Source organism: Archocentrus centrarchus, chromosome 23, assembly GCF_007364275.1.
Source record: "Archocentrus centrarchus isolate MPI-CPG fArcCen1 chromosome 23, fArcCen1, whole genome shotgun sequence".
Lineage (NCBI taxonomy): Eukaryota > Metazoa > Chordata > Actinopteri > Cichliformes > Cichlidae > Archocentrus > Archocentrus centrarchus.
In genome coordinates this window covers 8,967,539-8,993,083 of record NC_044368.1, presented here as the reverse complement: position 1 = coordinate 8,993,083, position 25,545 = coordinate 8,967,539, and the positions used below count along the sequence as shown (strand labels likewise).

The window sequence follows — 25,545 nt, the reverse complement described above, 5'->3', positions numbered from 1 at the left end:
ACCAGACCACGTCTGAACTGTGGACGGACAGATGACAGACGCATTGCATGTGCTCACCAGTCCTTTAGTTGAATAAGCTAAAAAAAAAAAAAAAAAAAAAATTTTAAAAAGCAAACATCCTTAGTTTTATGTAGTCTTTGTCAGTGTGTTCAAATTTACCAGCCTGGTTTCCAGCATCAGGAATCATTTGTGCATATTTTACAGAGACTAGGGAAGTCTGCATGGCATGAACTGTGACGCCTGATATGAACTTCATAAATCTTGCTCCTGACAAATATCACATACAATATAATATGAAAAATTAACACTGAAACTAATAAACTCAAATGAGGAAATTCACAATGGATAAAACAAGACTTTCATATATGAACACCTTCAGACAGCAGCCTCTCCTTCACATTAAGCCATGTTTTTACAACAGTTCAAAAGCCTCACTATTGTCAGTGTTGTGATACTATTGTCTTCTACATTAAAGTATTCCATTCAAAAAAGCACTACTGTGCTGCTAACTAACTCAGTGTCCTTGTGTTATGAGGCCTTGATAATCGTGGTAAATACTGTTAGTGATAGTTTAGTGTATCATTGATGTTACCTTGTGACCTAAAAAGTCACATCACCCAGACCTGAAAGTATATATAAAGACTGAGGACAAAACAAAGGTTTTGTGGAGGTAGGTGTAGCATGTGCTCCTGTTGCTGGTTTCCAGCCACCTGTGCTCTGGGAACAGAAACTACCTGGGGACTGGGAGTCTATCAGCCTGACACCTGTGACCTGCTCATTGAGGTGGAGGCGAGAGAAATGCTGGCAGCCAGTGGAACAGACATAAACACACCTATGAAAACTTCTGCAGCGAGATTCAGAAAATGCCAACCGCTGCAGCAAACATCTAGTCCCTATTAAAGCCAGACTGAAGAGCTCTGGAAGATAAACCAGGCTCAGGACGAGAAGCTGAAGGCACTCTCATGCATCATATCAGCAAGTACATCAAAAGGTAGGCTTCAGTGCCACTTTAGGAAGCTTATTACCACACTTTTGCTGTTTCAAATCTTAATAAAGTGCATCATATACCCTGGGCATGGCATCATTTAGTAATTTTCATCACACTAAGATCATATAAGAAACAAAGGTGGCATATAAACATACCAAAGAGATCGGGTGAGTCTTCAACTTGGTCCATGGTATCTGGTGGTGAAAAAAGAAAAAAAAAAAAAAAAGTGTCAGCTTTTCAGCCTTACATGGTACGCAGCACTCTAATCTTTAAAGCACCCATTCAGACTTTTGGCTCACTAAAAAATTAATTGCGAGTCAACAGGATGTACAAATCCAATTAAATACAACTAAACTGGAAAGAAAGGTTAAAACAGCAGGCAGAGCAGAAAGGACAGGAAAGGAATCAATGAGTACAGACTGACTGGCAGCTCATTCATTCATCACCAGAGCGCCATTAATCCTCAACATGCAGCCTCCTGTTTGAGTCAAATTATATATTAAAAGAGATTAAATGCTTATGTTCAGTTTCAGGGGTTTTTTTTTTCCTCCACAGAGCGACTCCTTTTCTGAGATGTCATAAATCAAGTAATGGGAAATGCTCGGGATTTTGTGGCTCTAATTCAATTAAATCCATTTCATTTGCCTTGCCTCTGGTTTTCTGAATGACATCAGGGGTGCTGGCTCATCCTTTAAGCCATCAAAGTAGAAACATCTACTACAGTGCATAAAGTTACAAACAAGTCTTTGCCCGTGTAGATATTGATTGAGCAACTTTATTCAACAAAGCCATTCAATGAAGCAACTCATATTTACTCTAATTTGTGTGTGGCATCCTTTTAAAGGGAAGAGGTGAGTGTGTGGGGCTTAGTGCCTCTGTAACAGGAAGATGCAAAGAACAGATGGGGATCTAACAAGTGAGGAAGTGAGATATGCATCTGCGTTCTCTTTTTTTTTTAAAGCTAGTTTAACAGCAAACACAGAAATCCCCAGGGAGCTGCATTAAGGTAGTAGTAAGGGTTTCAATTCACCAGCTCCATTGTTCACTTAGAAATCTGATGCCCTTACACTTACTGTAAATGATGTGACTTTAACAAATGTAAAACTGGATCTGCGTTAAGACAACAAAAAAATTTTGCATTTTGCTGCACTGGTAGTGTGCTTACAGTTAATCAGATGTGAAACTGGTGAATGGCAACCTTAAAGGGAATCTTAACAAGAGTAAAAGGTTTGAAAAATTATGTTACAATCCGAGGGGTTAGCTTTGTGAGGATACGAGGAGAAAGTATTGGAATGGAGGAGAAAAAGGAGAGGTGGAAAATGGACTTTGGTCTGACTAAAAGTCCAGTCATGGTGAAAATTATACAGCTCCATTCACTGTTTCCAGGGTGTGTCTGCTCTCAGTCATGACACTTGGCTGATGACCATGACCACATCAGAGTGTCAGACAGCTCCAGCAGAGAATGCTAATGTAGCGCAAAGAGTCACTGGAGGTTATCAGTGTGCCTGAACTCATCTGTTTGTATATAAACAGAGTGTGTTTATGCAGTGGTCTAGGTATCATTGACTTGAGCATAAAATCTGTTTTGCACACCTATTTAAATATGACCTAGTAAAAAAAAAGAGACTTCTCTTTGTACTTTGGCCTGTCTGTTACAGATAACTTTGCATCAAACGTGCAAAAAGCATCATAACTTTATGTCCCATTTTTATACTTCAAAGCTATTTACTCCATGCCCAGTGTTTCCAGTCCTCATGTTTTCTATAAAAACATAAGAGTGGTTTCAATCTGAACATAAGGCTGTTCGCTAAAAGTCATCTTTCCCAGTATATCAATGACAAATTCAACAACCGGGACGCTCACCCTGATGGCAGCCTTGTTGCATTCCACACGATTGATAGCCAGCCAGGTGGGCAGGTCCAGAAGGCTCTGGAGAACCTCCTCATCCAGCTCCAGGTTGGTGAGCTGACCCTCCCCCTTCAGCGTGCTCAGGTTGATTTTGTCTGGCGACAGGTTCTTAGCAAACCTACGGGACACAGAGGAGAAGCGTCAAGCTTTGAGCCCCGATATATTTATAGAAACAGACTGTAAACAAACCAACAGGCCAGACCAACAAATCCCAAGTGTGATACTTTCAGTGTATTGGATGTCGACTTCAACACACACACACACACACACACACACACACACACACACACACACACACACACACACACACACACACACACACACACACAAATGCATGGTTTTAAAATAAATTGTTAGAAAACAATCTGTTGTCTAGCAATCTCCTTAAAAACCAAAGACAATAATTACAGAATAAATTATATTTAGGAACACTAAAAAAATAAGCCCATAATTTAAGGACATATCTGCTGTTGAGGTTATAATGAGATGACTAACCCAGCTACAAAAAAAATGGAAAGATATACACCATAAAACCAAAACTAGTGTTAGGTGAAATGTCTTCCTCTTAATTGAGGTTCTCTTTGCACTCATATTGTTTACACACTGCTCAATCGACTAATGATAAGCTCATAAACAGATGATGAAAGAGAACACGGTAATATGTGTAATTAATTCTGGACACGAAGGACAAAGTGTACCCAGGCCTCACACTCAGACACTAAGGTCCAAAAACACTTTTGTATTTGACTGTGAAGATTCTGTGCCTTGTTGTATGTTGTATTGATTCAGTGTGTGCCTGTAAAACCATGGTATTCACCAGATAAAGCACCACAAAAATATTAGATTCTGGCACATTATTAATTTAGAATGGTAAAAAAATACATTTTAAAAACTGGTTCTCTTTCTCTTAAACACATAAACAGGACATGTAGGTTTAATCTTGTTACTTCTCTAATCTCTTCGTACACCGGTGGATCAGAGCTCAGAGTTTCCCAACCAACACACAGCAGTCGCCCCACAGTAACAAGTCATTATCAAGGCCGGCAACTGCTGTCTCATGTTCAAAAAGCCTTTAAAAATTTGTAATCAGCAAAGTTGTCAGGTGCATGCAAGATTAATGACAGGTTTTATTGATATTGTTGATCAGTCGGTCTGCTTTGCAACACACGCACACACACACACACACACACACACACACACGCACACACACTGAAGTGAAAGGAAGAGGCAGATTTATCAGACACAACAGATATTGACAAAGTTTACTTTTGGGGACATACGTAGTTGGAAAAAAGGTGATGAATCTTACTGCAGTAATCAGCTTATCACAAAATTTTGAAAACTGCAATAATATATCTTTACTTAGGTATTGTGATATATTGTATCGTGGCGTGTTTAGTGAATCCCACCTCTTCAGGATAGTATAAAGTTTAAAAAAGGGCTTTTCATTTTCATGTTACTCCTAAAATAGCACAGCAACTGCCTTGTGACAAAGAAAAAAAAAGCATGTGTGATTTTCTCTGCAATTGGGCGACCACTTTCGATCGCAAAAGCGTACAGGTCACCTGGCGGGAGTCAACCCTGTCTCCAATTAATCACAGTCTAATTTGAACTGACTGCAGTCACTCTCAGACAGATTGGCAAAGGTTTGCAAATAATTGTTGTGTGCAGATTGCTAGCATGTTGCAATCAATCTGAGTGAGTCTGCACTAAGTACAGCTCCACTGCGATGTGCCACAACAGGGGACTAGATTTAGCTGGTTGTGTTCTGGTTATATTTCAAATCTATGAGGTTCTGGCTGGTCTCTGGATGTGAGTAGTTAATGTGAATTTGTGAATATGTAAGTAGACAACAAATTTGCGATTTTTGCCAATTTATCATCAATAATCTCCGTATTATCACAAACAGATTGCATGTAATTGTCAACTTGATCCCATTCAATTGCAAACTGTTAACAGACTGATAAAAAGGCTCTGTCTTATTGCCACTTTAAAACAGGAAAGCCTAACAAGAAGTGTAAGGGTCCAATTAAAAAAAAAAAAAAAAAACTAAAGTCATTATGAGACATTAAGGGAAGACGTCACCAAGAATTTGCATTGTCAGCTTTCAGGCATTAAGTAACTGGATAGTCTTGTGGAGACAAAAAGTTTTTGTTCTGACAGTCTAAAGACTCCAGGCCGTCTGGATAAAGCCCTCAGTGGATTATCAGGAGACTCAGCAAAGTGCAAAGACAGTCAGCAACTGCAAAGCGAAGGAAACCTTTTCCAGAGATCACTGCTTTCTGATTCAGTAGCTCATTTTTAATGATTCAGTCTGTCAAAATCCAGTTCTTTTGCACCCAACACCTTCTCCTGGCAGCACTGGATTCTTCTCGTATTCACCATCCATGTAAATTATTCATCTAAGCTGAGCCTCAGCACAGCAGAATGAGGCCCAAAAAAAAAAACACAACATCGACAAACCTCTTACAAGCAAAACAGAAGCAAGACATTGTGCACATGTACCCACATGGGCGTACAGAGAGAAACAGTTTGTGTCTGAGAGATGGAGCGTCTCAGCCTCATGACCAGTGAAATATTCATTCCCGCTGCTGATCAAGTATCAGCCAGCTAGCCAGCTAGCTTCACGTCACTATTTTGCTCCTTATCTGGCATCTCAGCCTCTCTTGGAGCTTCCTCTTGCCTTCCTTCAACTTCATAAATAAATCAATACGGTGCACAAATAAAATGCTGTTAGTCAGCAATATCAAGGCTGCGAAAGCTAAATTAAGCAGGTAGATCCCAGTCAACAGCAAGAGATAGATGGTATTAAGTTCACACATGCTGTCATCTTACCCTTTCATCTCTCCTCACTAGACTTCAGCCATTATTCCAGTCAGCAGGTTTGAGCTCACTGGACCATATCTAGGCCCATAAAGAGATTAAAGCAGGCTAATGGCTGCAGGCGGGGGTGTCTGCCTCTCGAAAATGCAAAATTAACCACTCAGCACCGTGCTAATTCTTTCAAAAGTTAACCAGTTTTGAATGAATCATTTGATTGTAGCTTTCTTGCCAAAAGATAAAGAGTGACACCACTTTCATGCCTTAAAATCCATATTTTTATATTATAATGCGATCAAAAGAAAGAGGCTGCACTCCATCTGGTTTTGTGGAGCTTTATAATAACTGTTACACCATCCAGGTTTGCCATCTCCCCATGTTTAGAGTCTTACCCAAAGCTAATCCAAGCTTTAGCCTCAATTCACACTTAAGGAATGCCTATCGTCTCATTTAGCTGTCAGGAAGAAGGGGGAAAAAAAGCACATTTCCTAAAATGTCAAACTATTCTCTATCCCTATGCATGATTTTGTTGTTGTTCAGTAAATACCTGTTGCTACTAACTTCGCCATTTGTGTGTCATTTTGCCAAACTCAGCTTAAGGACGTCTCCAACAGTATACTGATCCAGCAACTTTTTCCTCAACCACAAACCAAGAGCAGGGCTTTGGCCCGCCGCACTGTATGCTCACGTCTGTGGATCTGGTCAATTGGAAACAGCTTTTTCCTACCCTCTGATGATGCATTTGAGGCGCACCCTGATGACATCAGCGCCAGAATGAGAGAAGCCTGAGGGAAGATGGCCAGGGTGACTCAGACGACAACCAGCTTGTTTTTTTTTTAACAACCGAGGCTCTGGCGGTGTAAAGTGAGGAATGGAGAAAACAAACAAAGAGATACAAAGAAAGGATAAAACAGGAAACAGAGGCGGGATCTTCAGGGCATTCCTATGCAGGAAGGGAAGGGAAGTTACTATATATTTGCTTGTCAACAACAAAACTGGTATTTAAATAGTCCTCTAAATCCTTCATTAGTCCATTCAGTGTAAACAGGAGAACGTGTTGAGCCTGCTGGACTGATAACGCCTTTCATTAGGGCCAGTATTCTTCTAAACATAACCAAGCGCTGGATATAATTAGAGACCAATTAGGCCAATAAGATGCTTCTGGTGAATGTGGCACGCCAGGATAATTCAACAAGTCACACATTAAATCCCACTCAAGTGTTTCTCAAAGACATCAGCTGGCACTATCTGAAGGAGAGCAGTAATCTGACTTAATTAAAAAAAAAAAAAAGCTTCCTTAATATTTTATACAAAGCAAGGTCATCAAATATGAAAATATATTTTTAAAGCCATGTCCGACATAAGCTTTCATGTTAGAGGATGGGAGGAGTGCGGTGTGGGTTTGTGCTCATAACCAATGGAAAAGTTTAAAACAGCCTAATCTAAAAATAACCTGCGGCAGCACACATACAGGAACCTTTTCTTAATTACCGGTTGGTGTGGTCTACAATCTTTACCCAATATTCACATTATATAAGACCTTCCTGAGGATATTGCCTCTTATTGCCCTGCTTTAATAATCCAAGCTTAATTAAAACTGGAGTCATTAACAATATCTGAAGGCTATAAGTCACGGTCTGTCGCACCTCATTGTCTCCGTTTACCTGTTCTGGGTCACAGCAAAGGTCAACAGAAATTATCAGGCATTAGTCACTTGGCCTTAGCTAGAAAATTAAGCTGAAATTTAACTTATCATATAAGCCGGTTTAAAAGAATAGATGTTCCCAATTTACTAGTTCTTTCAAAGAACAACATAAATTAATAGTGATCTAAAAATTTAAATTTTTAGATACAGCCCTTATATTTGGTTATATATTTGTTTTGGGGTGCCAGGACTTGGCCTTAGAGATTGGATGAGGAGCTTCTACATCTGGATGGATCTGACGGAGTGTCAAAAGGAGGCTGATGAGGTGGTTTGGGAATACCATTCCATTCCTGGATGCATTCCTTAGCAGGCTTTCCAGCAGGGAGAAGACTCAAAGCTCGCTGGAAGGAGCGTGTATCTGAGACTATCCAAGGATTCCCAGGAGGAAGCAGAAAATATTTCCGGGGTGACCTCTGTATGGAATACCCTGCTTAGTCAGCTACCACTGCAACTAGAGAAAGCTATTGAAAGATTTTTGCTGTAATTAATAAAATCTTATCAACTCTTCACCAATTCTGTGCGCAAAGATAGCCAGCCTACAGCAAATGTTTCAGCATGGCAGTCTAAACACGGTACAGATGTAGAGCGTAAAGCTGCACTGCACCACTGTTTTGCAATGTGCAACTGTCAAAAAGGCATGCAAGCACTGACAAAAGGAAGTGATAAGCACTGGTTCTTGATTCCCAAATGAAACCACAGCTTGACCTCAGTGAAAGAAGATGGATGGATATTAGCTTTTTTTTTTTTTAGTGACCAAATGTCCTCAAGAAAAAAGAGAAACTAAAAAATGCATTTTCATTTGTTTTCACTCCTATATGAATCTTCACAGATATTGGACTCATTTGCAATATCTGAGGAATATTTACACTCACCGGCACTTTATTATTCAACTTCTCATTAACATAAATATTTAAAAATTAATCAATCACATGGCAGCAACTCGAACTTTGGCATGTAGACATGGTCAGGACGACCTGCTGAAGTTCAAACGCAGCATCAGAATGTGGAATAAAGGGGATTTAAGTGACTCTGAATGTGGCGTGGTTATTGATGCCAAACAGGCTGTTCTTAATACAAACAAGGATTGGAAACCACATCCTACCTGAGTATTGTTGCTGACCACACCCAGTCCTTTATGACCACATTGTACCCACCTTCTAATGGCTGCTTCCAACAGTATAAATCACCAAAGCTCAAATCATCTCAAACATGACAATGAGTTCACTGTACTCAAATGGCCTCCGCAGTCACCAGATCTCAATCCAAAAGCGCACCTTTGAGATGTGGTGGAACGGGAGATTCATACCATGAATGTGCAGCTGACAAAACTCCAGCAACTCTGTGATGCTATCATGTCAATATGGACCAAAATCTCTGAGGAATGTTTCCAGTACCTTATTGAATCTATGCCACAAAGAATGAAGGCAGTTCTGAAGGCAAAAGGGGTCCAACCTGGTACTAGCAAGGTGTCCTTAATAAAGTGGCTGGTGAGTATATGTTGTAAGGCTTTAATCACATTACCAGTTGGACCTTTATTGTACCCCTGCAATTTCTGCCAGTTCTATCAAATCAAAGGAACAAAAATCCATTAAAAAAAAAATTGACATCAAGAGGTAATCCCTTTAAGCCTACATGCACAAACTTCTACTAAACACCTCCGCACAGACACAACACAATGAGGGCAACCTGAAAAAGTTAGGCGAGTTTGTGTTGGCAGAGCACGGCGTTGTGGAGTATTTATGGCCCCGCGGAGGCAGCAAAAAGGTTAGTGTGAAGGAGAAAACAATCCACCAGCCCAGTTACACAGCCGCAGAGGATGCCAAGGCCTGAAGGGACCCTGGCCAAATGTCGCTCTATCGCACTCGCCACACAAACACAACCTACACTAGTACTTCACAGCTACACACTGATGAGACACCCACAGTGAGGCACTTAGTCATGACTCAGGCCATAATGGCCTTCCCACCAGCAGAGGGAATAGTGGAGTGCATCACTATGGTGCATTATTACACAGCTACAGCAGGATGGAAACACAGGAGAAGAAATGGACCCATCTCTCTCATTAAAATGAGCACTAAAACTCCAATGATGAGGAAGAACAGACTAGCACACACATTTGTATTGTCAGTTATAATCCACTGTGTTCAATTTCAGCTGGCTGAGATGAAAAAAATAACTCCCTAAAAAAAAAAAAAAACATCTCCTTTCTCCTGATTGAAAATGCATTAGATCAAAATTATTGTGGGTTCCAGGGAAAGGATCTAAGTTTTCTGATACATCATCAGGTCAATGTAGGAACATTACTGGACATCACATACCAGTAACAGTAAAAAAGTCATCAGATTAAGTGTCTACAGGCAGAAAAGCAAGTGCAACACATTTTTAAAAGGGTCACAAAATGGATTTAGAATCAAGTGAAATAAGAAATGAAAAAGCAACAAAAGGAAGAGGCAAAGAAACAAGGAAACAAATGCTCAGTCATTCACTGGAACACCTGTAATTAAGCTCCTTTCCCAGCTCCATAGTAAGCCTTTATATGAGTCTGACCTTTCACCTCACCAAAGTAGCCTCCTTCAGGAGAAACACAGCATTCATACATTTGTATTTATTTATGTATGTATGTATGTGTGTGTGTGTGTGTGTGTGTGTGTGTGTGTGTGTGTGTGTGTGTGTGTGTGTGTGTAACTGGATCTTGCCATGTCTGGCTCAGAGCCAGAGTCATATCGATAGCCAAAGCAGTCTGTAATGCAGACGAACAAACACCTTTTTGTCAACTCACCCCCGGGGGCTACCTGAGTTCGACCTTCTGCGAAACACTTTATCGACTAAACACTTTCACATTAGGCCAAAACATTCACGCCAGCAGCTCAGCCAGTGTTCTCTCCACAAACTCATTCTTGGGCATGAAACAAGACACAAAGCTTCTTCTAACAGTTCGCATTGTGAAAAGGGGCTCTTTCAACTTGTTTAATATGTCCTGCATGCTTCAGTGCGCTTGTCCCAGACAGAGGAGAAACAGCCATGGCAGAAGTCTTGGTCACTGAACTGTAAAGATGTGGTGCTGCCTCACTGTGACAGTCCCAATCACAGACAGCATTTGAGAGGAATGCCCTCTGCAACAGTTGATCTGTTGACACCCACAACATAAACTGTAGCTGTAAGCGCAAAGATGTTGATAGTGATTGGGCAGAGACAACCTATCCTGAATCACAGCATGCTGTAGCAGTACTCACACAGTGGAGTATATCCAGTAAAGCTGCTATGGCATTCTGACATCAGAAACCGAACACCAAGAAGACCGATTCTTCCGCACAGCAACAGACCAATCAGGCCCAGACAAAGATAAGATGGCAAGCCCAAAGTAAGATGACATCACGCATCCTCTAGTCATTTCCTGTCAAAGTAGATGCTAATTTTGCTGAGAGATGCACAGTCATGTGTAGATGCTCTTAACACACAGCGCAAATGAGGATGCTGAAGGACATGCCACCAATAGGCAGCGTGCAGCAGATAATGTAAATTTTAGCTGCAGCATTGTGTAAGAACATGAAGGGCAAAGCAATAACAAAGGCAGATTTAATCCAGAGTGTAACAAATTCAGCACAGGGCAGTTTCAACAAAGATTTTTATCAATGACCTCTGTGCTTTTTTTTTCTCCTTTCTTTCCAAGAACCAGTCCACCTGCATGCTTACAGGCTTTTCAAGACTTACTTAAGTGACCTGGATTAGAAATGTGACAGCTGTACGCTACTACATCATTGCTATACAGTGAAGTTTGGAGAGATGCAATGAAAGTCTGTTTAAATATAATATAGTGAGATGTTTAACATTAACGCAAAATGCTGTTAAATATGTTAAATTGGGTGGCAGCACTATAGAGTTCACTTTCTAATTGACCTTATCTTGAGTAATAGGACGCTGAGGCTCCATGTGCACTCTGTATGATGTCTGATAGGGCAGATAAAAGGGGTTTAAACCCGTGTAAACAAACCTGCACCCGTCTTCCCATTATGGGCTCATATATTTACTGTATGCCCAGTTACCTCCTTTTTATGAGTGTCTTTTATTAGCTACCTGCTTGGCAGTGACTAAAGGTTAATCTACCTTCAGGTGAATGCTGAGAATGCTGATTTAAAAAATCTGACTCAACCACACGACTGGTCCAACCTGCCTCAGCAAGTGTCTAGAGGATTAGCGGCTTGCAGGCTAACCTTGGTGCTAGCACGTTTAGCTGGGTAGCCACGTCTCCGGTCTAGTGAGGGTTAACAGCTCAAAACTCAGCCTGACAGTCAACACAGAAAACAGCAAAATTATCGAACAGTTTTCATCCATGTGAGGCAAACATAAACTCATTAAAGAGATTTTTTTTTTCTTTTTTTTTTGTGATCGCTAGCTAACGCCTGAGTGACAGATGAATCCATCCGTCGTCCTTTTCTTTCCACTCCCTGTCTGCTAACGCTGACCTCCGTTCAGCACTGACCTGGAGAGATGCTTCAGGATCTGCTTCTTGATGAGCCCCGCCATGGCTGCGCAAATCCGATATCCGAGCCGCCGCCGCCGCCGCCGCCGGTTGTCTCAGCTAGCTGGCTAGCCTAACCGCTAGCTTTTCCCACTCGAGGTATAAACTCACAGCTCACAGTCTGATCCCGTCGCCCGTCTTCATGTTAGCGGTGTTCCCGCTTTATTCTCTGAGAGACGAAGGAGGAGCTGGGCGGAGAGACGGCATTTCGGACGTCCGAGTGACAGCCGGGCTCGAAGACAAAGCATATCGCGTTAGGCCATTTCACGCAAATGTACTGACAGAGCTCTAAAGCGGTCCGGATCACTGCAATATTACACACCGTACACCTGGACGGAGCAGCGTCTGTTGTCACGGCGTCTGGGCGGGGACTAATGCCGCGTTCACGAGTTGCTCGGAAATCACCCTTACACACAGCTGGATCATTCCTGCCATTCAGTGCCATTTCAAAGTGGTAACACTGTATAAAAAGTGTTACATTTTCCACGAGTTTATCATTTCATCTGCAAGAGGGCTTGTTAAACTATTACAAAAATATACTGGTCAAGCTCAGGATACTATGCTAACAATTTTGTCCAAATTGTCCACATGTGACGTGTCCCAAATGACCCCCACCCCGTTACGGGCCATTCCCATCTCGATTAAGAAGCGTTTTTGAATGTCCTTTCACTTTCGTATTTACATGTTCTAAAACTTAAAATGTTCCTTACTTTACTCTGCATTTGAATTTTAAGAGGGTATTAATAAACAAATATTATCTCAAAAAAGGGGGTGGGGTGGGGGGGCTGTTTTGAAGCACTATGTAATTTCAATTCAGGTCTTTTAGACTGAAAGGGAATTTTAATAAAATTGGGTCCAATTTAAAAAATTTTCCATTTTGTCATTTTATTCCCTTCAATTAATTACAAATGTATTTAAAGTATAGATTATTTAAATTTTAACAAATTTTAACTAATTCTGAAAAAAAATTCTGAACAAAAAAAAAAACAGGTAATAGGCTGGACAGAGGAGAAATAGGGGTGACATCACATTAATGAAAGCTTGTCCCATCAAAGTTTTCATTTACATTCATTCCCTGAAAATAAATCCCTTTTAATTAAGTTGCCCCTTCAACCACATGTCCCAATCATCCTTAATTCATCCTTAATTCACTTCAGGTGTGCTAGTCATTTTAATTCATGAGCTACTGACAGCCCAATTTATTCTCAAGTGGGTTGGACTTGTAAACCAGCAGCATAACAACCTACCTTTTTATGTAAAGAAGTACATTCTAAAAATTCACAGTCATTAACCCACCCAATATGAAACAGATAAACTGAGCACAAAACCTTCACATGCACAGCTTTTGGAACTAAACAGCTGTAGTATTTTACTTTCTTCTTAGTCTTTCAGCTGCACTCTTTCCAGGTCGGTACAGTGGATCATCTACATCCAGCTCATCCTATCCTTACAGCCTCCTCTGTCACACCAACCCCATGCATGTCTTCCTTCACTACATCCATGAATCTCTGTGATCTTCCTCTTTTAATCCTGCCTGGCAGCTCCATATTCAACACCCTTTGCCCAGTATACCCATTATCCCTCATCATAATTGGCAGTTGTTCATCTGGAAAGGCACCATCAGTGCTGAAAGGTGTATACAGGTTTTAGAGCAACTTGTGCTCATATCTTGTCAACATCTTTTTCAAGGAAGGCCTTGCATATTTCAGCAAGACAGCGTTAACCACATATTGCATCTATTACAACAGCACGGCTTCATAGTAGATGAGTGCAGGTGCTGAACTGGTCTGCCTGCTGTTCAGACCTTTCACTAACAGAAACCATTTGGAGCATCAGGGAATGAAAACATAGCAAAGAAGACCCATGACTGCTGTGCAGCTATATCGGACAATAATGAGACAACATTCCTGAGACAATGCTAATTTTAGCTGTAGCACTGTGTAAAAATATGAAGGACAAAACAACAATAAACACAGATATAATCCAGGGTGTGACAAGCTCCGTTACCCCAGAGATTTTATTTAAATCAAGAAATAAAGCCACCTCTGTGGTCTTTTCTTTGCACGAACCAGTTGGCCTGCATGCTCAGAAGCCTTTCAAGGACTACTCATCTGTGACCTAGATCATAAAAGTGACAGCTGTAATTTCTTTTAACACTATCTGCAAACATGGTGCACTTTTGAGTTTAATATATAATCATTATTCAACACATTTTGAAATAACAGTGTGAATTTTCAAGGTGTGAATTTGATCTGTTGTAAGGTAGTGGTTTATACATGAATACATAACCCTTTGATTCCTGGAGGAGACATAAATCCCTTTGGGGTTGTGTCAGCAAAGGCTGAAAGTCTCTTGAGTGACAGTACAAAAGAATAAATAATGCATGTAAAGATGTGAAAGAAAAATACCGCCTATAAGCGATACTTAAAAAAGGGGGTCTCTAATAAAAAACTAATTGCAATACAGTTTCATATTTTTGCACATGTACATATTAAAATATTTACGCTAATCTGACAGTCTTTCCTTTTTCCTTTCTTTTATGGGCAACTTTATTGTCCATGCACAGAGTTGTTTTCCAGCACAGACCTACTGAATAAATCACTTGGGAAAAACATAGCCTGTCGCATTTAATTTCATTTCATATGAGCATCTAAATTATAATTTAATCAGCCTACTGCACACACAATGCTCTTATATAAAGAACTGTGGATGTGACTTTAAATACTCTCTTAGTGACATCTAGTGTCCAAACCGAGGAAGTGACCATTTCATCATTTCTCTCGTCTTTAAAAAAAACAAAAAAGGACAGATTTTTGTCTCGAAAATGTCTCAGAAATTTTCTTTGTGTAATTTAAGAATAAAGAAAAAAAAGTAAAGTGTATCAGTAAAGATGCTGATTGGAAGGGCCAACAGAAAAAAGGACAATATTATTTTAAAAAATATATCATGAATCCATAATTAAGAATGACGTTCACCAAGCCGTTGGCATATAAGCCGAATTAATCATTAAACACAATCTCCACACTTAGCACAGTAGTGGGGAAATAAATGTGATTCATTCACCTTTATAATGCATTTACTGACTTTGAAAGTGGGATTTCTGTGTGTGGACACGGACTGCAGTGCCAAAACTTCAGCTGCCACGTATGAAAGGAGGAGCGACCTGGAAGGGAAGAAAGTGCCCCTCCCTGCGCTGCTCTGCTTCAGTAAACTGTCTGCAGAAAGTTTGCATCAGCAGAAAACAGCACCAGGGAAAATTAGTACGAATAATAACAGAGACAGATGTACGTCGATGACACACAAAAAGTCTCACTTTTTCTTCGACTCTCATGTAATTAAAACGTAACTTTATAATGAGAGTATGACACACCTGTAAAAAAAAAAAAAAAAAAAGATAAAACAGACCTGATATAAACATCTACTGTAAGTGAAGCAGCCTAGAATCATTCATTGCTTCCTAGTGTTTTGTTTTACTAAACAAGACCCATTCAGAGCCCGGAGTTGGCATGGGACAACCCCCATCCGCATACCTCAACGCAAAAGCCCCCCTGGGGAAAGACACGAAGCGCTCACTGATACGCTGCTGGTCCAGGCAGTGGGACTGGACTGAAAACCCTTTCCATCCACGACTGCAAAACCAGCAGCTCTCTTACACACACACTCACACTCACACACACACACTGAAACACGTCTCAAAACTCCCGCTGACATGACTGTGAAAAATCGGCAAAAGAACAGCGAGAAGAGCGCTGCATCCAGCCACGACGATGCGCCGAAGAAAAGCCAGAAGAGTAGCAATAATGGAGTGAGCGGCTCCGCACCTCAGGGGTCGCCACGGTCAGGCAGCTGCCTGGGGTTTCTTGTGACCACAGTGTTTTATTTGGCGTTAATAGGTGCTGCAGGGTTTGCTGCTTTTTATGTGCAACAAGTAGTGGAGGAAATCCGCCGGACAAACGCAAAGCATGAGGAGAGCGCACGGCAAAGCGCAGAACTGAGCGGCAAAATGGAGAGCGTCGTTCAACAGGTAGGTGGAGAAGAACATGAATCAATGGAAAGAAGTTCCTAAAGCCACTTTTAATTGTTTCAGACATTTTCCAGTGTTTGAAAAGGAAACAATGCGCTATACTGTATGCATATACACTTGGATAAACGTGCATAACGTGGTGGTACTTTATGTTCTCTGGGAGTCTGGGTACAGTTAGTAAGTCGAGTTCAGTGTTGGCTTGTGAGCTCTAACCCGTCAGTGAGGAATAAAGTTTCAGACCCACCGTATAAAAAAAATCATCTAAATTATTATAAATTTCTTTATCACGGGTTTCTTTGTGTAAGAACAAGTGGTTTCTGATGGCAAAAGAGGACAAGACAGATAAGGATGAATTTACAAGGTCGGTCACTAAAGGAGCCTCAGATTTCTTTTGCTTCACAAAGAACATGAGGTGGCGGTATAAGCAGCCACATCGACTATATTTTCCATGACTCAAGACTGTTAAAGATTCAGATGTGAGCTGTTACAGTAGAGGCTCCTTTTGTTTCATACGGTTTTTCTTCTTTCGCTTTTTTTGTATCATATCAAAAAAGGATCATAGAGAGGAGAGGAGAGCAGCCCCTGCTCTTCAAACCTCCCGTTTGCTTGTGTCAGCCAATCAGAAGAAGGTTGGCTTGAAGGAAGGGTGGCCTCATGAACCGAGCAGCTGCACCAAGGCCCTGTATAAGAATATTTTAAAATGTGAATCTCTGGTACAGTTCAGGAATAAAAATATTTTGCTGCCAATGAGAATAATGTGACATGCACATTAAAGCTTATTTATTCACATTAGCCATGTTCTATTTTATTAATTCTTTCCTCATTCCTTTCATGATCTTTGTGCATGCACAGTGCGTGCTGTGTAAGCAATTTAACTTACATGCAGGATGTAGTGTTCCCAGAAGTGTCTTTATCTATAAACATTTAGACTTCAGCTGTATGGCAGCTTAGTCTGAGCAACTACTACTGATTGAACGTGTCTGCTGTTTTTATTCATTTTGTATGGCAGCTCATCGGTGAATATTAACCAAGAAGATTAATTTTTTTTACATTTCCTAAAGTTGTCTTTTTTTTGTACAGGTGGAGTCTCTGAGAAGTGTTGTGGATGGGTTGGAGTCATCTCTGGGCATCACACGGGTGGAGCTGGAGGGGGCTGTCAGTCGAATGAAGAGAGGCGAGGTGGAGACAAGGAGGGTGGAGGAGGCCCTTCAGAGGCTCCAGAATGATCTACTAAGGGACCTTTCAGAGGGCATCAATGAGGTGAAGGAGGCTCGAGAGAAGGACTTCTCCTCTCTGGAGAAGACTATAGAGGAGCGCTTGGCTGAGGCCAGTCAGTCCATTAAAGTGAGCGTGGCAGAGTTCACTGAAGCTCAAAGCGAGGCACAGAGCCAGCTGGCGGACCTTAAAGCCCGTCTGGGTGACACGGAAGACCCTACGCTCTTCAAACAAGAATTATCAGCCATTGTTGATGCTGTAGCTGAAATTAAAACAGCCAAAGATGCAGCTGACACTTCAGTTGATTCCCTCAGAGTGCAAATCAACGCAGTGAGGGAAGAGCTCCAGACTCGCAACCGAGAGGTGACCTCAATGTCTCAGGAAGTTGAAGCAGTGAGGAAAGTAATGCAAGACACCACTGGGAATCTGAGGCAGTCTCTGTCTGCAACAGAGTCTTCATTTCAGGTTCTCAAGGACAAGGCTGCGATGATAGAGAGAAGCATGGAGCAGGTTACTGGTGCTGTTCGTAATGTGGAGGAGCAAGTGAGTGAAGCAGCTGCTCAGGCCCTGAAGAGATCTGATGAACTCGAAGCCAGAGTCAAAGCATCGGAGGAAAGTGGAGAGTCACTGTCTGCATCAGTGTCAGATATCACCTCCAAAGTACAATCGCTGTTTGCCAAATATGATGCCCACGAGAGCAGTCTGGCTACACAGGGGAAGGCTGTGGAGAATATTAAAACTGATTTGGAGCAAGAACTGGAGGCAGTGAAAAGCAGTGTGAAGGCTCTCCAGTCCAACATAGCTGCTCTGGATGGAGCCAAGACAGAGTTACCTTCAACAGACTCTGGCCTGGGTGAGCAGTTGGAGGACCTGGAGAGGAGGCTCGCTGCTTTGGAGGACAGCACCAGTAGAATGAAGCCCGAGCAGCTGGAGAGCTTAAGAGACATTGTAGCTGGATTGGAAAGCAAAGCAGCCAAGCTAGAAGGTCACGATCAGGCTATTTCTGCACTGCAGGAAGCCCTGCAGAAGACCACAGAGTCACTGGCAGGCCTATCTGAAGAGCCTGACATCACAGAAGAGTAGCAATGCCCCATCCAAAAACAGGGACAATAACAATTCCAAACGGGTGACCAGCTTATCCTATTTTTACAAATAAAGATTTTTCAGAGCTGATGATTGAGGCCATGAGGTTAGAAAAGAACAAACACAGGGACAGTTAGGTCAGGGGTGAGAGGGGCAGAGATGGACTGCTGATCTGTGAATCCACACTCATTCTGCACTGTACTTTTCTAATGTTTTCAGTGTTTTGTTTTGTTTTTTAGACTCACTATTTTGGGTGTCAATTGGCTGCGTTTTTAACTTTCTTGTAGATTAATAAGCTCGTTTTGAGTACCCCGTTTTTATTCACTTTTTTTTTTCCAAGAATAAAAAAATCTTAACTCAAAGCTGTGAAGAATTATTTCTGGGTGTGAACTTCATAGTAAAATGATTTGTTACTTTGGTTCAGCTGCCTCTACTATTACATCATAGGTGATCCACTGATAGAAAGGGTTGGAATGAAAAACGAGACGTGATTTACCCAGTGGCTGATGGGGGGGACAAAATCTGATTCCATCTTTGCTGCATTATTTATAACTTCAGCACCATGTTATTAATGACATGTGGCAAGACTGTGGAGTCCATGCAACAATTTTTCACCTCTTAATGAGTAAATACCACAGGCTGAACTCTGTATGCAAGTGACAAATAGTTTTGCCTCGTTACCAGGTGTTCCATAGAAAGGTGCTTCCTTCTGCAACAACTAAAGCTGGTTGTGTAACCACTTCATCAGAATACTTCAGAGCCATCTATTTTGCTTTAAGGCATTTAGACATCAATAAAGTATTTAACTTATCTAGAGGGCACATCAGTAGCAACTGGAATTTCAAGTCTTGTAACATCTTAAAGTTAAAGGTGAGGCATTTCAGCTCATGTGTTAATCAGAAGCTGCAAGCACAGCCTTAAATATACTACTGATATCACTCTGAGCATGGCATGAAGATGGGAAACATGAAAACACAGGCACCACATCAGTAGCTGCCTGTGTTTTCATGTTTCCCACCTTCATGCATCACTGCATCATGGATATCTTTACAGAATAAAAGCATTTTTCATCCCTAAGGATTAAAAAAGAGGAGGTAATCATGAAGAACCGAATTACTTTAATACAAAGACTCAAAAGTGGTGTATCACTCAAGCTATGAAAATGATAAAATGAGTAATTCCTTTCCTTATTCACTGGCTCTGTATCATGTCAGAATAATTACCCCCTTAAACCTGCTGTAGGCAGCTCAAAAGGAGAAGAACGGCATCTAAAACGGTTTGTTTCAGAGGATGAACCGAGGGGCTGCAAAGCAGATGATGCAAAGCAACTGTAGTAGAGTCCAAAATAATAATGTGGAATAGGAAATGAGGATAAATGGTCCAATCTGACTCTGAAAAGGTAGTTTTAAGGCTGGAAAATAATGAGACAGAGCATCCTTAAACATAGACACAAGTGGAAAAATGTAATGTCACCTCAAAAAAGGGGGAGAAAGAGGAGCAGAAAAATAAAAACTACTGCTTTTCTTTACATTTAGTTGTTACAGAAAATGTATGGTGTATGTGATATGGTATCACATTTAAGACTGGCATCGTTTCAGGGTTATATTGATGGGAGGTTGGACTGGAGAGAGTCCAACCTCCCATCATTGTTGATTGACAGATACAACTGTATAGAGAAAGTGGAAGGAAACGTAAGGAAGAATGGCAAAACTCCAAAGGCCTCCAATTTCCACAGAACTCTTAACTGACTGAGCATCTGTGAGATGCAGCAGAACAAGTATGGTCCACCGAGGGCTCATCCTGCAGGTCCTGCAGATCCTTTGTCGAGCTATGATGAGTTAGGGCCTTTTGGTTGCAAGAGGCTGATTTAAACAATATTTGGCAGGTGGTCTTAATGTTGTGGTTACTTGCAATCAGTGATTGTGCCAGGGTTGGTCAGGACCAGTCACCGGAACTGTAACTCAGTAATTCGTATTTACCCTACAGACATGACAGAGGTGTCAGTAGATCTCAGCTGGAATGTGAATGGGCACATTCCTCAAAATGTCAAGCTACAGTATTCCCTAAAGCTACTATTATGTGGCCCATACTGAACACTGTCAAAGAGATTATATAAGGAGGAGATGTCGCACATAGCAAGAACAGAAAAGAACTGTTGTAGAACGTATTCTGGGGCACAGTCATCAAACTTTTCAAGCAGTTTTATTAAGATTTGACTGGATATTCTTGACCTGGTGACAAATGAAACTGACAAATTTAGATGGAGTTCAGGCAAAGAAAAACAATAAAGCAATCAAATCTTTATCCTCAAGGAGACTAATTTATTTGGACATGAACCAGCAAAGGATCTTTTGTCATTGGCTTATACATGCAAACGTTAAGACATGCTGCCGCATTTAGATATGTGACAACCTGGCTGTCAGATCGCATTAACTGGTGGGGTAATGTGCTTCAGGGATATTCAGCCTGTCTGGTGGGGAAAAAAGCTCACATTTATTTTATTTGCAATAAAAACAAATAAAAAAAGGTTTATTTCAGTATTTTTTCTTATTCTAAAACAGCAGTATGACAGGTAATCAGGAGAAACAGCTGAATGAAAGTCAGTGTGTTTTTCATGCTGGCCTGTGTATCTCTCTAATATCAGATATATCAGCTATCTCACTGATTTGTTTACTTGTAACACTTAAATCTCCCTCGACTGCAGTGAGGTTACTTAATGTCTGTCGAAGCTCAGCGATCTCTTGCTCTCTTTCTGTGAGATCTTTTGCTAATCGTCCTATCCGAAGTGTCAGGTCTGACAGCTGAGGGTCAAACGCCCCGAAGTCTCTCCTTAGAGCAGCCACCTTTGGTTTAAGGTCACTGGCAAAGGTCACTGTTCTTATCAGGCGAGCCCGGCCGCTCTCTAGCTCCACCAAGCGCTCTGAGATCTGCTGGTCTGCACTGTTGAGTTCTGGGATGCGTGCGCGGAGCTGCTCTATGGCCCGAGTGTTGCGTTCAGACGTGGCTCGCAGGTTTGAAACTCGATCGATGCTGCCGGCCAACACGTCCCCGATGCGTTTCACCATATTATGTTCCACCTGAGCAGTCTTGTCTTCCAGCTCCCCCACCTGAGTCAGCAGGGACTCCAGCTCAGAGTGCAGGCCATCCATCCTGCGCACATCTGTCCTCACTGACGACACCTGGACGGCCGTACAGAAAAAGAAATGTTTGAAAGCGCACCAGGAAAGCTTTCTCTAAAAGGGCTTTGCAAAATAAATTAAAAAAAAAAAAAAGCATACTCGCCCCTGAAAAAGGACCTTGTTTTAGTTAAAATCCTTTCAGAAATTCCTTTTATAATAATAATGATAATAATAATAATAATAATAATAATAGAACAAACCTTGCTGGTGAAGTCCTTTGTGATGGCCGATGTCCGTTCTTCAATCTGACCCACAGCTTCTCTCAGTGAAGTCAGACTGCTCTGAAGCTGAGCCCTCTTCTCACTCAGGCCAGAAACCCACTCCTTCAGCTGAGTGACATCCTGCTCCAAACCCTCCAGCTGGGACTTCAGAGCCCCCCGCTGACCCCCGAGACCCTCAAGCATCAGGCGGACACTCTCACACTAAAACAGGAAATACGGTACATGTTTTTTTTTTTCCCAAGAAAAAGTCCCCCAGTGTAAAGAACAAAAAAAGACATTTTTTTCACCAAAAATTTTTCTTTTTTATTAAATAAGCTTAGTGATGACATCATGATTCAACAGGTGTCACCAGAATAAGATGCAAATGTGACCTTTAAACATGTGGATTCTTTTTTTTTATTTGCAAAGCTCCTTCTATATGAAACCAAATCTAACACTTAGAAATTCTAATAACAATGTTCATTATCACGTCTTCCCAATTGATCGGTGAATCTTCTAGCATTTAAATGACAGAAAAGAAAGAAGAAATGGCCAAAAACAATTTCCTTACATCAGAGGTGGTGTTATGAAACTGCAATGTTCCCAAACAAACTATAAAACCTAAAAATATTCATTTTACTTTTGAATAAAACACAGAAAATCAGATAAAACTGAGACCCTCCAACTGGCAAAAGTTGGAGGGTCTCAGTTGGTAATATCTGTAAAGACATTTAATGATGTAAAACTGTATCAGTGCAAATGGATACCTTGAGAGTAGTCGGGCATGTTTTATAAAATGGTGCACAAAACTAAACGTATGATATTTCTATAATACAGTGCATGTTTCCATGAGCTCATGTTGACATCAGCCTACTTTTCTGACACTAAACTGAGGTACAAATTTTACAAAAGTAATACTGAACTGAACTAAAGGCTTTTACAGCAAAAAGTAAAACAGGACATTCCCACTCCTTTTCCCTAGTCCACTCAAACCAATGACATCATTCAATGAGGTCATCAAGAAGCGGCTCGGATGGTTTATCCTCGTCATCTTTCTCCCACTCCTCCTCCTCTTTCCATTCCTCTCCCTCAAGAGTGTCAGGGTCCATTTGGCTATCAACCCTACTTTCCCTCAACACCATGGTGAGTTCATGGACCGCCTCTTTAACCACGGACAGCTCATTCTTCATCTTCAGGATGCTGTTTTGAGCCTGCAGGTTGTCCAGCTCCTGTCTGATCTCAAGGATTTCATTTGTTGCTTTCAGCATGCTGTCCTCAGTGCCAAACACCTGCAATGTCACCTCCTCCAGCCTCTTCTCCGCCCCGCTCAGATCTCCACCCATTCTGAGGATGGAGCGCACCGCCTCCTCTACCTCCGGCAGGTGCTCTTCGCAAGCCTTCGCACGGGGAATGTGCTCCTGGAGCTCAGAGCTCAGCTCGGCCTCCCTCTTGCTCAGGATGCTCATCTGCTCCTCGAGCTTGTGGATCTGCTTGGTGTTCCAGTCCAGCTGATCCTGCGCCCGCTTGACATCGTCTTCCTCTGTGCGCTCCAGGGCTCGGGCGTTCCTCTTTGTGCTGTCCTCGAGCTCCTCCAGCCTTTCCGCCAGCAACCGGGTTCTCCGCTCAGCCTCATTCACCCGCTCAGTGGCTCCGGCGTGAGCATCTCTGGACTCAGACTTGAGGGAGGTCAGATCGGAGTTGATGACTGCCAGCCTCTCCTGCCATGTCTCCGTCACATTGAGGAAATGGGCGTTAACCTTCTCCAGATCACGGGAGGCGGAGTTCTCATCAGCCTGTATTGCCATGACAGCTGCATGGAGGGTGGAGATGTCCTGCTGGAATTTTGTCACCAGGGAGATGGTGGAGAGCGCCTCCTGTAGGTCATCCTCTGAGGCGGCAAGCTGCAGCCGCAACACAAAACAGGAGTGCTGTTTCTGTGGGAGCTCTGTGATCCTCAGTATTCATATAATATACAGAGACACAGTGATAACTGAACTTTGAAAAAGGATAATGTTTTAAAGATTGATTTTTTTTTCTTCTCGAAATTTCTACCAAATTTAGGCATGCTCAGGGTTTTCATTCAAAGGTACTTTTTGTAATTATCCCTGTAGTTAACTAAAACTTTCAGCACCAGGGGGCAGTATTTCACAGTGGGTGCACTTCATGTTTTCAGAAGTGGCCATCCTAAATAAGAATATGCTCTTTTGACTTAAATAAAGCTTTGCTGCACAATCCTGTGGTAGAAATTGGAATTACATGAACGTACAGCCCCTATTTCAACTTAAGTTGATATTTCTTCAACACATAAAATCAAAGCAGTTGTTTCTGCTCTATTTGTTGATGACTCTGGCTAATTTAGATAAGTTGTTAGGAATGTCATTCACAGTGAATTTTTTTAATGGTATTATGTGAGTAAAACTGTCAACAGTGTCTCAACAAAAGCAAAGGTGCAAAAAAGAAAAAATGCAGAAAAATAAGCACAGTTTGTTCAGCAAAAACTGTAATCAGTTTTTCTCTATATATTTTTCTATCCTGTGAAATCATACTTACAGGCAGACACATTAGAATAAGAGGGTAATAATTCACATTTTTACAGGAGCAAAGAAATAATTACACTGTTAAGTAATTTTAAGTAGTGTGTAACCTCTGAGTAATTCAGCAGAATTAAAAAAAAAAGAAACAAAAAGAAAGTAAAGAAATAACTAAACTGTACAAATATTAAAAAATAAAGTACAGCTTAGCTGTTTCTTTGGTAATAAGAACAGCTTACTGTTAATTCTACTGTGTCCAATATTGGATTTCCATATAAATTAAAAGCATTTAATTTAAAGTATTAAAAGCATCTAAATTAAAAGCTTGTTATATGTAATATGACAGTTGAATAGTGATGCACACTCATAGAATGCATAGTAAAAATGCAAAAAGGCAAGGCCAAGGTGCTTCATAATACAGCCTGTGCCTCTAAGTATTTACAGTGTAAGATGAGGAAATTTGATTTGATGTTCTGCTAAATTACCCATAAAATACACACTACTTAAAATGACTTCTAGCATAAATATTTCTTCTTTCCTGTAAACTATCTGAAGTTATGTAGTACTTAAAACTATTTCCAGTATAATTTTTTCTTCTTTCCTGTACAAGCGTAGATAAATCACCTCTTCATCGCATAAACAATAAATAAACCCTTAAGCATTTAAAGATCATAAAGTATTTGACATTCACACCCATCAAGATAAACTTTTACAGATTCATGGCCTAAACATGCTCAGGATCTGCTCCACAGTCAACAAAAAGTACCTTTTTGGAAACTCTGATGATCTCCTCCTCCATGTCGAACAGACTGGAAGTTTTTCCGTGTAGCGACCTGTATTTTTCCTCAATCTGGGAAAACCTCTCATTCTGCTGCAGCACCACCCTGAAACCCAGAAAACCCTCAGCAGAGAAGTCCACGGTAGTTCTGAAGAAAGCTTTAATACTAATATGTTGACTTACCAGCTCAGAGCTCCACATGCTGCAAGCGACAACAAGCATATTACACTTTTAAAGTCCAGACCCAAGGACGTTTTGCTCGCTCCCGTCTTGTCTCCTGCTTCAGTCTTCACTTTCTGCGCTTCTTCTTTCCCGTTTGAGGATTCTGATGCTTCATCGCTTTGCTTCTGTGCCTGCGTCTTCTTCCTCTGCTTCAGTTCAGTAGGCATTTTAGCACACCAACAAACCGCTGCTTATCTTTTTATAACCTATTTAGGGAGTTAAACGGGCTTACCAGAGTTTGTTACGCTGCACAGAAAAAACAGAACGCCTGTTTTAGAAATAAGTTCATAATGTAGGAATATAAAAACGTATAAAGAGCGGCCTGGGTTTGCGTGTGTTGCCACTTTAAAAGGACTTTTTCTTTACCCCTGTT

At 41.2% G+C, this 25,545-nt stretch overlaps 3 protein-coding genes across 7 annotated transcripts in view; 1 reads left to right on the top strand and 2 right to left on the bottom strand.

Moving 5' to 3' along the window:
- bltp3b (bridge-like lipid transfer protein family member 3B) overlaps nucleotides 1-12,280 on the bottom strand; it is a 30,445-nt gene extending 18,165 nt beyond the window's left edge. For all 4 annotated transcript variants that reach the window (XM_030720047.1, XM_030720043.1, XM_030720044.1 and 1 more), the window contains exons 1-3: nucleotides 11,902-12,280; nucleotides 2,852-3,014; nucleotides 1,144-1,182 (exon numbers count right to left, since the gene is read on the bottom strand). In XM_030720047.1, coding sequence (XP_030575907.1) covers nucleotides 1,144-1,182; nucleotides 2,852-3,014; nucleotides 11,902-11,945 — 246 coding nt within the window. In that variant the 5' untranslated portion in view covers nucleotides 11,946-12,280. The remainder of the gene's footprint in view (nucleotides 1-1,143; nucleotides 1,183-2,851; nucleotides 3,015-11,901) is intronic.
- A 3,247-nt stretch (nucleotides 12,281-15,527) lies between these two features.
- Nucleotides 15,528-18,598, top strand: ckap4 (cytoskeleton associated protein 4). Its single transcript, XM_030720376.1, has 2 exons — nucleotides 15,528-15,964; nucleotides 17,045-18,598. The coding sequence occupies exons 1-2, from the start codon at nucleotides 15,650-15,652 to the stop codon at nucleotides 18,260-18,262; spliced, it is 1,533 nt and encodes a 510-aa protein (XP_030576236.1). The 5' UTR covers nucleotides 15,528-15,649; the 3' UTR covers nucleotides 18,263-18,598.
- A 1,978-nt stretch (nucleotides 18,599-20,576) lies between these two features.
- ikbip (IKBKB interacting protein) lies at nucleotides 20,577-25,545 on the bottom strand. Of its 2 annotated transcripts, XM_030720392.1 has the most exons (4): nucleotides 25,134-25,545; nucleotides 24,939-25,056; nucleotides 21,642-21,863; nucleotides 20,577-21,441 (listed from the first exon to the last, which is right to left on the bottom strand). In XM_030720392.1, the coding sequence occupies exons 1-4, from the start codon at nucleotides 25,337-25,339 to the stop codon at nucleotides 20,875-20,877; spliced, it is 1,113 nt and encodes a 370-aa protein (XP_030576252.1). In that variant the 5' UTR covers nucleotides 25,340-25,545; the 3' UTR covers nucleotides 20,577-20,874. The 2 variants fall into 2 exon arrangements, with proteins under 2 accessions (XP_030576252.1, XP_030576251.1); XM_030720391.1 differs by lacking the exons at nucleotides 20,577-21,441; nucleotides 21,642-21,863 and adding an exon at nucleotides 22,387-23,542.

Excerpts from the sequence above, each read along its gene's own strand:
- ikbip (XM_030720391.1), bottom strand. The coding sequence starts at position 25,339 with ATGCCTACTGAACTGAAGCAGAGGAAGAAGACGCAGGCACAGAAGCAA. Across the intron at positions 25,057-25,133 it reads GCATGTGGAGCTCTGAGCTG|GGTGGTGCTGCAGCAGAATG; the intron begins GTAAGTCAACAT and ends TCTGGGTTTCAG. Across the intron at positions 23,543-24,938 it reads TCATCAGAGTTTCCAAAAAG|CTTGCCGCCTCAGAGGATGA; the intron begins GTACTTTTTGTT and ends TTGCGGCTGCAG.
- ckap4 (XM_030720376.1), top strand. The coding sequence starts at position 15,650 with ATGACTGTGAAAAATCGGCAAAAGAACAGCGAGAAGAGCGCTGCATCC. Across the intron at positions 15,965-17,044 it reads TGGAGAGCGTCGTTCAACAG|GTGGAGTCTCTGAGAAGTGT; the intron begins GTAGGTGGAGAA and ends TTTTTTGTACAG.